Consider the following 13,582-nt stretch of genomic DNA (forward strand, 5'->3'; position numbering starts at 1 on the left):
CGAAACGATACGACTAATGGCCATGACCTTCCCGATGAGGTGTATATGGATGGACGGCCCCTGCTTCTTCCTTGTTATGATAGAGATCTTTCTTAATGTACAGCATTGGGTAGGCGTTGGTCCCGAAACAGGCGGGAGGTGCTCGCTGCCACGTGCTGTGACTTGATGACTTTGGCGTTGGTAGTCTCACTAATAATATTGTTGCACGTTATTATCAAAGAATAAGCCTAATAGCTGTCAGAGTAAATTCGCCGTGGTCGAGTCAGGTGTATCGAGTACATGGCGCAGTAAATTGGTTACCGGGACAGCACTTGGAAGTGGATGCGCTGTTGGCAAGCGTCATCAAGTTTATTATCATTCGTAGATTGGGGTGAGAAAGTACTATGCTGCTACTCGCCAGTCATATCCTCGACCTCCTATGCTGGACTGCCAGACTGCGCGACACCTCGTTTCCGCAGGAGCGGTTGGACCAGCCAACCCATGCCCATATAGGGAGCATTGACCACACTATCTTCGCCAGTATAGAGAAGCACATCATACAGCCATCCGCCAAAGGTACATCCAACAAATGGCGCCACCATGGGAACCTTGGAGTCAGTTAGCATCCGTCTCTGTCAACCCTAATACCACTACAAACCACTCTCAACCTTGAACACATATCCAACCCAGAGTGACAGCCACCACAACAAGAAACACACACACACACACACTCAGGGAGCAAAGACAAAAAGAGAAACCACCTACCCAAAAATACCACCCTCCAGCCCCCCCCCCCCCCCCCCCCCCCCCCATACCCCAACCAAAAACTCACTAAGCGGGGTCCAAAATCCCTCGTCAGGTTCATAGCATACCCCGTTTCCCATCCAAAACACGCCCCGATGCCAAAAATAACGAAGAACATGGCGAACGGGAAGAGTTTCTTACCCAAAACGCCGGCACCGAGATTCCCTTCATCTTTGAGCGCAAAGACGAGGAACATGAGGATGGCGCTGGCGAGGAATTCGCTGAGGAATTGGCCCGTTTGGGAGAGGAAGGGGGCGGGGTAGGTTGCGAAGATGGGGGCTGTGGTGGTGGTGTTGGAGGGGGAGAGGGGGGAAGGGGAGCCTTCGTAGAGGGTGATGGCGGAATGGTAGTTTAGGTAGACGATGGCGGAACCGGTCATGGCGCCGAGGAGTTGGGAGAGGGTGTAGAGGGGGAGGTTGGACCAGGGGAAACGACGGAGGAGACATGCGGTGAAGGTTATGGCGGGGTTGAGGTGCGAGCCGGAGGGGGTGGAGGTGTAGATTCCGCGGCACGGATGTAGGGACGGGATTTGAGCCATTGGAGGGTGGTGGGAGGGATCGTGGAGGGAGAGGAAGTGGTGGTGGTAGTCGTGGTGATGTGGGTTTTGTCGCTGGTTAGGGTTATAGTGTCCTGTTCAGGGGGAGCGGAGGAGGTGGGATTGCTAGGAGTGGCCATCGTGTTGGATGAGCGTGGAGGGATTGGAGTGAGGTTGGAGGTAAAGGTGGAGGTGGTTGTCAGTATAGATAGGTAGAATGAACCGAAAATGATATGCGATGCATGGCCGGTGCAACATGACGCGGCCAGATGGGTGATAAACATGGGGTTACACTCATAGTGACTGATTTGCGGCCTATTTTTCTTTGGACTAGGAATATCGGATCAATAGGCGACTGGTATCTGAGACACGGTTCATGGTGCAGGGAATCAACGAACAATGGCATCGATTCACCCGAGTGGACGGGTCTGGGATGGTAGCAGGAGCACTGCTTCGGCCAGTGGAGAAATCTGGGGTAACGGGTGTATGCTAAGGAGCAGAAAGAATACTGTCTAACATGAACACGCCTTGGCTGGTCAATCTCAGCTGGATAGTCTCGCAAGTGTGAGAGAACTGGATATAAACATCGGCTGCTCCGAGGTGTAAGGCAAGCTTTGCATCCGATAGGTATAGCTCCACCGAATAGGAGTGCATCTTCCAACCCATCCACCACCGTGTTACCTCTGGGCCTGGATGGTAGCATCGAGAAGCGATGGCGGTTGACTTGAGGTTGGACAGGTAGGCACCTGACTGTCTGGTACTGCAGGGCTAACGGTGCTGCTCCCTTGCTAGGGTACCCAGGACAATCTGCCGTCTTCTCGATATGGCATCGCGGCTCTACCAGTCAGCGTGGTTGTCTGCATGGCCATGATTGGGAGGGATGTAGAGATGATGAATGGCCGGCGAGGTGGATCCGGTTGAGCTGAAGCCATGGTTCCAGCTCGGACCGGCAAGCCTCCCGGATGGCATCGCACCCCCTTCTCTCTTCCCCACGCATTCCGCATTCACCTTCATCTAACCTCCTCGAAAGGATCCGTCGACATTCAGCTGCAGTGACAGGTCAACTACGCCGATTCAAGAAAAGATAAGGCGTCTTGTGGCGGTTCTTGATGCAACTCAGTGGCTGTGGTCAGCTGCGATTGCAACTCTCGTATTCGGTAGATTGCCGTCAGCCATGAGGTCTCGCGGCTGACGGAGGGTCTGGTGCTCAGCGATGTGTGCTTCACTCTTGAGCCGGGGGAGTGTCGTTGTCTATGCCTGGTCAGCCGAAACCCCCACTCCATCAAAAGGATGTGTCGTACAACATGAGAGATTCACCAGAGACAAGCAAGTGAAAGCTAGAGACAAACTGACCCAGGTTGCCGTTCGGCTGCTAGTCTGGCCCTCAAGTCCGTTTCTCGCTTCAACCTACATCGAATTTGCACCTCACTTTCCTCCCGGCCTGTAGCCTCCATTAGCAGGAGACAGACGGCCATGGATGCACCCCAAAGTTTCATTGGATCGATTGACCAGGGCACGACAAGTACCAGGTTTTTGATATTCGACCGGAATGGGAGCTGTCTGGCATCTCACCAGGTGGAGTTCGAACAGATCTTTCCTCATCCGGGGTAAAGGTGCATCATATATTATTGTCATGCTCACAACTGACGCAGTAGCAGATGGCATGAGCACGATCCACTGGAGATCCTAGCATCCGTCCAAACCTGTATCGATGGGGCTGTCCGGAAGTTCGAAGCCCAGGGCTATCACCGGTCTTGCATCAAAGCCGTCGGAATTACCAACCAGAGAGAAACCACCGTTGTTTGGGACACTGTGACTGGACAGCCACTGAGGAACGCCATCGTGTGGACCGACACCAGGTCCCAGGATATCGTCGATAAACTGAAGAAGAAACCTGGTGCCTCAAAGCTGCAGCGGCTCTGCGGGCTTCCACTATCAACCTACTCTTCCTGCTCGAAGCTGCTTTGGATGCTCGAAAACAATCCCGCTATCAAAGACGTGTACGAACGGGGAATGTTGGCATTTGGAACCATTGATACCTGGCTTGTGTACTGTCTCAACGGCGGAAGCAAAGCGAATGTGCACGTGTCAGACCCTACCAACGCCTCCCGCACCATGTTCATGAATTTGGAGACTCTACAATACGATGATTATCTCCTTGATTTCTTCGGCATCAGAGGGGTGCATTTGCCCAAAATTGTCCCATCCTCTGACGCAAATGCATATGGATGTCTCTCGGACGGTGCTCTGGCGGGCGTTCCCATCACAGGCTGTCTCGGAGATCAGTCCGCAGCTCTCGTCGGCCAAAAGGGCTTCTCCCCCGGCATGGCGAAGAATACCTACGGCACGGGATGTTTCCTGCTATACAACGTGGGCGAGAAACCGGTGTTTTCCAACCATGGACTCCTCGCCACTGTGGCATACCACTTCGACGGAAAGCCCATCTACGCCCTAGAAGGCAGCATTGCCGTCGGGGGATCGGGCGTCAAATTCCTCCAGCACAACCTCGAATTCTTCAAAGAGCCCCAGCAAGTGAACGACCTGGCCCTGACCGTTAAGGACAACGGCGGATGCGTCTTCGTCACCGCATTCAGCGGTCTGTTCGCTCCCTACTGGATCGACGATGCCAAAGGAACCATATGTGAGGCCACCCCTTTACCCCCTCTGATCTCCTATACTCATTCTAAACCTACCGCAGTCGGAATAACCCAATACACCAAAAAAGGCCACCTGGCACGGGCCATCCTCGAAGCCACCTGTTTCCAAACCAAAGCCATCCTCGACGCGATGGAAAAAGACAGCGGCCACGCACTATCGGAACTAGCCGTGGACGGAGGCATGAGCAACTCCGATCTCGCCATGCAGGTATCCCTATCCTCCCCCATTCCCTTCCCTCCTCCCTCCCACCATCCCTTTCCTCTCACATACTAAGTCTATAACCCAGGTCCAAGCCAACCTAATCTCCATCCCCGTCTACCGCCCCGAAATGCGCGAAACGACCGCCCTCGGCGCAGCCATCGCGGCCGGTCTCGCCATCGGAATATGGCACAACTTCACCGAGTTACGAGATATCAACCGCTCGGGAGGATCCGTGTTCGAGCCGAAGATCAGTCGCGAGGAAAGTGCTAGGTCGTTTGCGTTGTGGGAGAAGGCGGTGCGGATGAGTCGGGGGTGGGTGGGGAGTTCTGTTATTCAAAATGGGAAGAGTAATGGGGTTGGTGGTGGGGAGAAGAAGGTTGGGGAGGTTGGGGGCGGGGAGAATGGTGATGGGTTGGCGGTGAGTTTGGCTGGTGGTGGTGGGGGGTTTGAGGATCTGGATGGTCTGGATGAGGAGGATTTGTGGTTGGAGTTGAGACGGGTGGAGGTTTTGCAGCGGTTGAAGAGGGTGAGGAGGGGTGCTGGGTGATTGTATCTGAGGGTGGGGATAGTGATGCTGTTGGGATGCGTAGGAGGAATATCGAACATAGCTCATGATCGTTTGTTCATACGGACGTATTTGGCGCGTAGACGCAACTAAATACATGTAACATAATAGATGTCCAATCTCCCATACACATCGGTTTCATCATACCCCCCACCTCAACCCTAACCCCGCTCCTTCTCATCCCCATCCCCATCCCCATCCGCATCCCTCTCAAAAACACAATTCAACTCACACCCCGGATTCAACGTAATCTCAAACCTCAACCTCACTTCCCCGTGCACATCCTCCATCCCCCTCCCCGGCAGCGCCCTCACCCCCCCATAAACCTGCAAAATCCTCACAAGCGTATACCCCATCTCGACCAACGCAAACTGCTGCCCCAAACAAATCCTCGGCCCCCCATTAAACGGCACGAAATGCCACGGCGCAGGACTCCACCCACTCAGCCAACGCTCAGGGATCCACTTCCCAGGATCGAAGTAATTCTCGGACCCTGGGGGCGGATAGAATGCCGGATCGCGTTGCATGAGCATGGTACTGTAGATGATTCTCGTGTGGGGACGGATGCCGATGGGGGATGTGCCCGTGGGGCCGCCGCCGGTGGGGAGGGTGGTGGGGGCTAAGGCGTAGCGGACGTTGAAGGGGACAACGGGGTAGAGACGGGTGGTTTCGTGGAGGATGGCGGTGAGATATTTCATGTCTTTGAGGTTGGGGTAGGTGGGTTTGCGGGCGTGGGGGCCGAGGCCGAGATGGGTGGCGATTTCGGTGCGGAGGTGGGAGACGACGGTGGGGTGGCGGGCGAGTTCGTAGAGGCAGAAGGAGAGGGTCGTGGCCGTGGTGTCCCGGCCGGCGAGGAGGATGGCGGTTAGTTGGTCCCGCAGGATTTGGGGGTCCCGGGTGAAGTGGGCGAGGGCGTGCAGGAAGGTGCTGGGTTTGGATTTGGAGGGCTCTTTGGGGAGGTCGGAGGTGGGGAGGGAGAGGACTCGGTCGATGTAGGGTTGGATGAAGTCGTTCATGATTTGGAGGTTGTGGCGGAATTGGGTCCGGGAGAGGAGGAAGTTGAAGGAGCTGTGGTGTTGGTGGTGGTTAGTGGAGGGAGGAGGAGAGGGGAAGAGGAGGGAGCATACCCATAGCGGAAGATGGCGCCCTGGCGATGCTGCACGTATTTAAAGGCTTCGGCGAAGGCAGTGGCCGGGTTCTGGAGGCTGTTGGTGCCCTCGCCCAGGAGATAGTCGGTTGCTGCATCGAGGGTGTAGCGGAGGAATAAGGGCGTCACATCGACGGCCTTTTTGTCTTTGGTCCCTGCGAGCAGGGGAAGGAGATGCTGGATGTGCTTCTCAAAGAGTTCCGTGTCCACGATCCGGTCCCGGGTGAACATGGGCCGGATGAGTTGTCGCGAGCGAGACCATAGTTCGCCGTCGGTGACAAAGATACTATCGCCGAGGAACTCCTTCCAGTCGCGGTGAAAGTCCTCGCCTTTGCCAAAGTCGGCAAACTGGCCGGTGAGTACGGCTCGGATGTTTTCGGGGTCCGTGGTGACGATGGTCCGGTTGGAGATGCCAGCATCCAGTTCGGCGGTTTGGGGATGATCAATCGATGATGCGCCTTTGGCGTTTACGATCGAGCCCTGCCAGAAGGGGACGTCCTGGAAGTTGTTGTTTGCCACGATAGAGTGGTAGATGTGGTCGATTGCTAGTGTCCATGTCAGTCTATCTGGGAAAATGGGGACCGTGGGAGCCGGTGTTATAGACAGACCGTATGGCAGTCGGAATCGGATGCGAGGAGCCCTTGCACCCAGTCGAGAGATCTCTCGAGACACTTGCACTTTGCGCAGGAGACACGCGAGGAAGAAGATCCCCGCGAGGCAGACAGATGCCTTGACGGGGGTGACCTGGGCAACCAAAATCTCGAGCATGGTGCCTATACTAGGGCTTCTCACCGAGGGAGATGACTCCGAGCATGGTTACGACGGCCGGGGGCCAGTCTGCATTGAAGTACCACATTTTGATGCCACTACGTAGCATGCAATAGGACGCCCCCGACCAGGGTCTGAGAGACTATTAGCCAGTCAATCTGCAACCCCGCAACTCCATTGCCCGTTCGAGTAAGATTCGCCCGATCTGAGCACTGGACCGTTCAAGAGTCTGCCGAACCCGAGGCATTCTGGGGTTGGAGTGGGGAAGGATTGGCAAAGGATGCTTTAGCATCTGACAGCGCCGAGGGCTGATATGAACGTATCTCTTCGTGTTGATGGGAGTCGATGAGCCAGTGTGTAGCAACAGCTCGTATCCGATGTCATCTCATCCCAACGGAGGTAAGGGTGCACCAGACTCGAGGAAGGGAGCAGAATGATGATAGGACCTTCTCAGAAGAATCTGTGATTGGCGTCTTCTGGTAGCACATACCCAGCGTTGTCACGGATGGCATCGCATGGAATGAATACTGGGTAGCCAGACTGGCCAGTTGGCGACTGCGCCACGACACGTGACCCAACCGTGGCGCGGGTCTTTCATCATCGGCGAAGCAAAGTTCCTGCGATGGACGGAACTCTCCCAAACACCACCCCCTCCCATCTTCGTCTCCCTCGGATTTTGCAGTTTACGACTTGGTCTTGTCTTCCTATTAGATCTCAATTTTTTCAGTCTCGCGACTAGTCCCAGAGCGCCTTGTTGGCTCAAAAGCGCGGCATTTGCGAACCCAGTCCCGTCTCCTACATCTCCTCGCCTCCGTTTGCGTCACTTCGAAGCCGCTTCTCAGCGCCCTTCTCAGCGCCCGCGCATCCTCATCATGGCCACCATGGTCGCAGCAGGCACTCCCCTCGCGGAGGCGCTCGGTCATGTCATCCCACCAAAGCTGGTTGAAATGGGCTGGAGCTCGGACGGTGGCGACGACTCAGCCTTGACCGAGTATGTGATTCTGATGCTGGTCAACGGCAAGACCCAGGAACAAATCGCCGGCGAACTCTCCAATGACCTCCTTGGTCTCGGTGAGGGCGACACACAAGCCCTCGATTTCTCCCGGTGGCTGTTCGAACAGGTCGAGGTTCTGAATCACCAAATCAATGGCGGGGGTGCCCCGGTGCCCAACGAGCCTTCTGCGCAGGCAATTCCATCATTCGCGGAACAGGACGCCACCGCTCCTCAGATGTCTGGCTTCGATGGTAGTGTGCAGGATACCGATATGAGCATGGGTGATGGAACTCCGGGCGACTCGATGTGAGTTTTAATCTTCCCCTACCAATTTAGATGACAATCCCAGCTGACATACTCAACTCTAGACCGACGGGCCCAAAGGCGATGCGCAGTGGTCGTGGCGGTGGAAGGGGTCGGATGCTCAACCAAATAAATAGGACGATGGACCGTGGGGACTCGGCTTTACATCGAGTCCGTGGCCAGGCTGGCGCTGGGCGGATCAATTCCCACGGCCGCGAGCACGGAAAAGGACGATTCAACCAGAATGGAGGACCCAGAATGCCCGGTGGTCGTCAGATGGGGCAAATGGGCATGGGCAACATGATGAATATGACCCAGTCCGATCAGATGCACCTCATGTCTCTCCTCGAGGAGCAAGCCCGCATGATGGCACAGTTGATGCCCGGATTCGTTCCGCCCGCCATCAACCCAGCCTTCCAGCAGAATGGCTCGCCACAGGGCCGCTCCTTGTTCGATCGCGTCGAGCGCCAGCGAGGCCACCGGCATCACGGTAACCGCGCACAGCGTCATAACCAGCACGAGCAGTCCGGAGATGTCGATATGGATACGAAACCCGAAGGAGATCAGGATGAAAGCAATACCGAAAGTGTGTGCCGTTTCAACCTCCGGTGCACTCGCAAGGATTGCCCCTTTGCTCACCAGTCGCCCGCTGCCCCCGAAGGTGCTCCGGTTGATGTTTCAGACCCTTGCACATATGGAGCGGCTTGCAAGAACCGGAAGTGTACCGGACGCCATCCTTCTCCTGCTGTCAAAACCGCTCACCAGGCAGAGGAGCTCTGCAAATTCTTCCCCAACTGCGCCAACCCTCATTGCCACTTCAAACACCCCAATATGCCCCTCTGTCGGAACGGTGCCGACTGTACCACGGAGGGGTGCAAGTTCACCCATATCCAGACTGCCTGCAAGTTCAACCCTTGTCTCAACCCGAACTGTCCGTACAAGCATGCCGAGGGCCAAAAAGGCGCCTTCTCCGACAAGGTGTGGACGGCCAACTCACAAGAGGGCGGGCATGTGAGTGAACGGAAGTTTGTGTCCGAAGGCGACGATACCGAGGAGTTGATTAAGCCGGACGCGGCCGGCGATGGTTCTCAGAGCCACGAGATCGTGACATAGTCTCCTGTGGAGACTTCCTTCCTTTTTTTCTTGACGATTCCGCATTCTACAATTCCCCTTATGAGGCCGGAGAGATCTTGTATTATCTGGTGTGTGCGCCCGCAAATGACGGTTGCTTGCTTGCTTGGGAGGGCGTTCAATTGATCTAATATCTTTTATTCTTCATGGGAATGACAAAGAATTGCACGGTTGTATGTAAATAGAATCTGGATATCATAAGCCTGCTTGTGTTTTGCATCACATCGTTCGAACTTCCGAAGAGTCCATCGTAATCCATGTATTGATACGTACCGGGGTAATCTTACCGCCGTCGGCCACCGGAGCTTTGGCCGCGACAATTCCGTTCCCGAGCTTGCTCTTGCGCTCTTCTGCTGCTGGCCATGTCCTTGCCTCTTGGCTGCTGATTCCGGGTTTCCTTGAATCGCTGAGATGCGGCTACTAGGTGCTTCCAGCCGTGCGCTCCGACAGGCACACGCGCCATTGGCCTTTGCCCGCGTTGGCCAGCGGCACGCTTTGCACACCAAGCCGTATGATGCCGCGGTCATCGGTGCCGGCATCACAGGTCTCACGGCGGCGTACCTGCTATCGCGGGACCCTTCCTGCTCCAAAGTCACTCTGTATGAAAAGTCTTCTCACCTGGGAGGCTGGGTCTCGTCCGAAAAGATCTCTGTCCCTGGTGGCGGACAGATTGTCTTTGATTATGGTCCGCGGACCTTGAGGACCGCGGCCCCCGCCTCCCTCCCCATGCTTGACCTAGTAAGGCGACGCAATGTGTGCAATTGACTGGATGTGAACAGCCATGGCTAACCACCCCGCGGCGTGCTGCAGATCACCCAGTTGGGCCTTTCCGACCACGTCTTAGTGACTCTAAAGAGCGAGCCCGCGGCTACCAATCGTTTCATTTACTACCCCGATCACCTCGTGCGCTTGCCATCACCCGCTAAAGATGGACTCTTCAGTACTGGGTTGCAGATGCTCCGAGAACCTTTGTTTAAAGGTGTCTTGAACAGCATCTTTTCCGAGTATTTCCAGCCACCGTTACGTGCGCAAGGCTACATGGAAGATGAGTCGGTCGCTGATTTCTTGTCACGTCGGGTTTCGTCGGGAATTGTGGATAATATTGCCTCGGCGGCCCTCGCTGGCGTTTTCGGGGGCGACGTCAATCGCCTCAGCGCAGAGGTAGTCCTTGGTAAACTGCGGATCCTGGAAAAGGAATACGGCTCTATAAGCCATGGCTTGATTGAAGAAATGTCGAAAGGAGTCCGCCTAATGGCCATGGACGACTTCCTGGCCGTGGAATCAGTTGAGGGAGAGCAAGACAGGTCGAACACATTCTTCACAAGGTTCAGGAGGGTCGCCTCCATTGCCAGTGTTGTCACATTGCGGGACGGCTTGGGACAACTAACAGACACGTTAGCCGCCCACCTGAAGGAATCCAGCAAAGTCGAGATTGTATCGGGTACGGAAGTCACGGCAATTGGCCAGGACTCAGCAACTCGGGACTTGACCGTGAGTGGACATCCGGATATCTGCTACTGTGTTGTAGGATTGGGCGTTGACAATGGGTATAGATCGGCTTCGGCAAGGGAAGGGCCAACACTCACAACCGCGTAATCGCCACTCATGCGCCTTTAAGCCTCGCTCGACAGCTGAAAAATACGAAGGCGAACCAGACGGTACCTTCAGATACGATTCAAAATCTGGCAGAACACAAGGACGCCGTGACCATCATGGTGGTCAATCTGTTCTACACGGAAGAAGACCTAGTTCCAGTCGATGGATTTGGATATCTGATTCCGAACTCCATTCCCTTCGAGGAGAATCCGGAAAGAGCCTTGGGAGTGATCTTCGGGAGTGCAACCAGCCTGGGACAAGACACGGCACCAGGAACGAAGCTCACGGTCATGCTGGGTGGCTACTGGTGGGACGGCTGGACCGAGACCGATTACCCCGACCCTGATACAGGGATCCAGATGGCTCAGACGCTGCTCCATCGGCACCTGGGGATCACAGCGACGCCCGCCGTGGCGCGCGCCCGACTGCTGCGCGATGCCATTCCCCAGTATACGGTTGGCCACTTGTCTCGCATCGATAAACTCTCCCGGTCCGTTCGCCGTGACTTCGATAAGCGGCTGACCTTGGCTGGCTCATGGTACGGCACTGTCGGGATCGGTGTGGTGGACTGTATCCGACAGGCCTACCTGGCTGCGTCGTATGGGGTCGGATCCAAGAAGCTTGACGCTGGAAGAGGCCCTCGCCCTTGGACGAAATATGACTACTATGACTGGCCATTGGAAGGTGGCATAGTTACCTCTCCGGTTCGGTATAGCCAGGTTCCCCCTGCCGAGCGTCAGCATTATTAAGGACCTTCCACCCAAATGTTTTTCATGTAGGAGACACGAATGCTCACGCATTCGGAGTACAAAGCGGATAAACAAAACCTTCGCAGGATACAAGCACTTTTTACTCATTTGCTACATGGAGCTAAATATGAAACAAATCTGATTCAAGATCGCCGGGCGTGTCTGCCCTCGGTGTGCCATGCTCTGTCAACTAACACGGATGATCTGTGCCCGTAAAAGGGCGTTTACGGACGATCGTGGTGAGAAACCTGCGCGACCTAGAGGGCGCAGCGAATCTCTTGACATGGTTTGGCTACATTGCCGAGCGGATTTCAAATGGTCTGATCCACGGGCCCCGCATCTGTCATGGAATGGTACGCTTCAGCAAAGAAGTCACCACGGACCTAGCGGTGATACCTTCGGTTGTCGATGCAAGTGACCATGCTGGCCGTTGGGGCGCCGTCAGATAGTCGGTCATCGGGCAGCAGAGAAGTATGTTGACTTCTCGGCTTCATTAAGGTTCCCTATTCCTTCCCTTCAGAGGCTTCCTTCTTGTCGCCATTTGAATCGAACCCGAGCGCATCAAGCTGGCGCACTAGTTCTTGAATCTTGATCACTTTCTCTAGCTGCTCCGGCAGCAGTGCCTCTCCCTGGTTCTTCTTGTCGCGTAGATCACGGGCCTGTCTGAGTTTCTTCTTGAGATTGCGGGCCTTCTTCTCTTTCTCAGCTTCCGGATCGATCGCCTCTTCGGCTGGCGCCGCGGCCTTGTCGGTTCCGTTGGACTGCTTTTTGCCCTCTGCGGATGCAGCGGCGCGCCAGTTCTCGATTTGAGTCACATCCTTGCCATTGGCCGTAGAATCCTGTGTGGCCTTTGCCTTTCGTTTGGCTTCCCGGCGCTTCGCATTCTTATTGTTGGTTGCACTGCCTGCTTTATTGGGTGATGCGTCCTCTTCCTCCTTCAAGCCGTCGGCGCCGGGTACCCCGCCCTTGCCGCGGTTCTTCCAGGCCTCTGCGGCTCGGTTCTTGTACAGTTCCACATCCTCTGGGGGGCGGTATCCCGGTCGGACACGGATCTCACGACGCTTGGAGCCGTCCGCACGAAGGGACGAGGGGATGTAGCGTTCTCCAGTGGTTTCGTTGGTAGCAATCCCGGACTGGGTGACCGAACCAGGCTGGTTGGAGGCCATTCTTCAAGTGGGGTGTTGTGCCGTCGGATGAAAAGTCAGCGTGGTGGGAAAGATAGTGTGGTCGTTTCGTAATGCAAGCCTTTGCCTCTCCCCAGTAACACTGACCGCGGTGCACCGAATTAGATCCAGGGAGTTATAGGAACCGTCTGGACGTCGAACCGGATCGCGGCTCGAAAAATGACGAGGAGCGAGAGGATGGATGAAGCCCAAGGCGGCCGTCGGAGGCTCTGCGCCAGTGGTGTTCCGACTGGCCAATCAGCGGCCCGGTGATTCCCGCTGTTGCTTTTCGCGGCCGCCCAAACCGAACTCGAACCCGACTGGAATCTTCAACCTCACCTCGCCATCCCTTTGCCTTGCTATCTTTCCCCGCTCCCTCCCTTTTATCTTTCGATCCACCACCGTCACAATGGCCGGCGCCGTAAGTGATTTCCTGGGCTATGATGTGTGACTGTTCAATGGCTAACTGCAGGGTCTCCCCGTCCAGATCGCTTCCGCTATCTACCAGCACGTCTCCCCTTCCCCCGGATCTTCAAGCGGTCACCGGGCCCGGCTACAGAAAGAAGTTGCTAACCAGGAATGCTTGCACGCTTTATAGGGGCTTGTTCCGCCGCAATGCCGTCTACCTGACCTCGATCTTCGGCGCTGCCTTCGCATTCGAGCTGTATGTGTCAACCATCGGGATGCTTCGGAGACAATCGCTAAACCACTTTTCGGAATAGGGCCTTTGACACTGCCTCCAACAAGATCTGGGACTCCTTCAACCGCGGTGTATGTGCCCCATCCCTACATTATCCCGCATGAGTGATGCTGACGGTCGTGTAGCGCCAATGGAAGGACATCAAGTACCAGTACGTCAACAAGGCCGAGGAGGACGACGAGTAAATACGGAGACAACCGCTATGCCACAATGGAAGGAATAGATCGGTGCTGGGGGTGAAAGATCCCGTCTCATGTTATACTACGCCGAGTGACGGGAGGGTGTGCTA

At 55.6% G+C, this 13,582-nt stretch overlaps 7 protein-coding genes across 7 annotated transcripts; 4 read left to right on the forward strand and 3 right to left on the reverse strand.

Annotated features, from left to right (window-relative positions):
• Positions 1 to 461: 461 nt before the first annotated feature.
• Positions 462 to 1,288, reverse strand: BO80DRAFT_321605 (MIP/aquaporin family protein; the record flags this gene model as incomplete). The annotated part of the gene is made up of 2 exons (XM_025715134.1): positions 462 to 587; positions 758 to 1,288. Coding segments are annotated over 2 exons (657 nt in total), but the record flags the coding sequence as incomplete, so codon positions are not given.
• A 1,503-nt stretch (positions 1,289 to 2,791) lies between these two features.
• On the forward strand, positions 2,792 to 4,724 carry BO80DRAFT_354978 (glycerol kinase; the record flags this gene model as incomplete). The annotated part of the gene is made up of 4 exons (XM_025715729.1): positions 2,792 to 2,925; positions 2,977 to 3,959; positions 4,017 to 4,183; positions 4,263 to 4,724. The coding sequence occupies 4 exons, from the start codon at positions 2,792 to 2,794 to the stop codon at positions 4,722 to 4,724; spliced, it is 1,746 nt and encodes a 581-aa protein (XP_025575675.1).
• A 179-nt stretch (positions 4,725 to 4,903) lies between these two features.
• On the reverse strand, positions 4,904 to 6,657 carry BO80DRAFT_354754 (cytochrome P450; the record flags this gene model as incomplete). Its single annotated transcript, XM_025715718.1, has 3 exons — positions 4,904 to 5,810; positions 5,870 to 6,434; positions 6,498 to 6,657. 3 exons carry the CDS (start codon positions 6,655 to 6,657, stop codon positions 4,904 to 4,906), a joined length of 1,632 nt encoding a protein of 543 aa, XP_025575676.1.
• A 631-nt stretch (positions 6,658 to 7,288) lies between these two features.
• BO80DRAFT_406442 (mRNA-binding protein NAB2) lies at positions 7,289 to 9,306 on the forward strand. The gene is made up of 2 exons (XM_025717756.1): positions 7,289 to 7,957; positions 8,020 to 9,306. The coding sequence occupies exons 1-2, from the start codon at positions 7,530 to 7,532 to the stop codon at positions 9,065 to 9,067; spliced, it is 1,476 nt and encodes a 491-aa protein (XP_025575677.1). The 5' UTR covers positions 7,289 to 7,529; the 3' UTR covers positions 9,068 to 9,306.
• A 190-nt stretch (positions 9,307 to 9,496) lies between these two features.
• Positions 9,497 to 11,430, forward strand: hem14 (oxygen-dependent protoporphyrinogen oxidase; the record flags this gene model as incomplete). Its single annotated transcript, XM_025715715.1, has 3 exons — positions 9,497 to 9,823; positions 9,896 to 10,576; positions 10,639 to 11,430. The coding sequence occupies 3 exons, from the start codon at positions 9,497 to 9,499 to the stop codon at positions 11,428 to 11,430; spliced, it is 1,800 nt and encodes a 599-aa protein (XP_025575678.1).
• Positions 11,431 to 11,890: 460 nt separating this feature from the next.
• BO80DRAFT_66369 (putative RNA binding protein Pym) lies at positions 11,891 to 12,887 on the reverse strand. The gene has a single exon (XM_025724688.1). It carries the CDS (start codon positions 12,594 to 12,596, stop codon positions 11,934 to 11,936), a length of 663 nt encoding a protein of 220 aa, XP_025575679.1. The 5' UTR covers positions 12,597 to 12,887; the 3' UTR covers positions 11,891 to 11,933.
• A 115-nt stretch (positions 12,888 to 13,002) lies between these two features.
• BO80DRAFT_444793 (cytochrome b-c1 complex subunit 9) lies at positions 13,003 to 13,478 on the forward strand (the record flags this gene model as incomplete). Its single annotated transcript, XM_025721454.1, has 5 exons — positions 13,003 to 13,018; positions 13,066 to 13,132; positions 13,192 to 13,257; positions 13,316 to 13,364; positions 13,419 to 13,478. 5 exons carry the CDS (start codon positions 13,003 to 13,005, stop codon positions 13,476 to 13,478), a joined length of 258 nt encoding a protein of 85 aa, XP_025575680.1.
• Positions 13,479 to 13,582: the final 104 nt, after the last annotated feature.

The sequence above is a fragment of the Aspergillus ibericus genome (assembly GCF_003184845.1).
Source record: "Aspergillus ibericus CBS 121593 unplaced genomic scaffold BO80scaffold_18, whole genome shotgun sequence".
Classification (NCBI taxonomy): Eukaryota; Fungi; Ascomycota; class Eurotiomycetes; order Eurotiales; family Aspergillaceae; genus Aspergillus; species Aspergillus ibericus.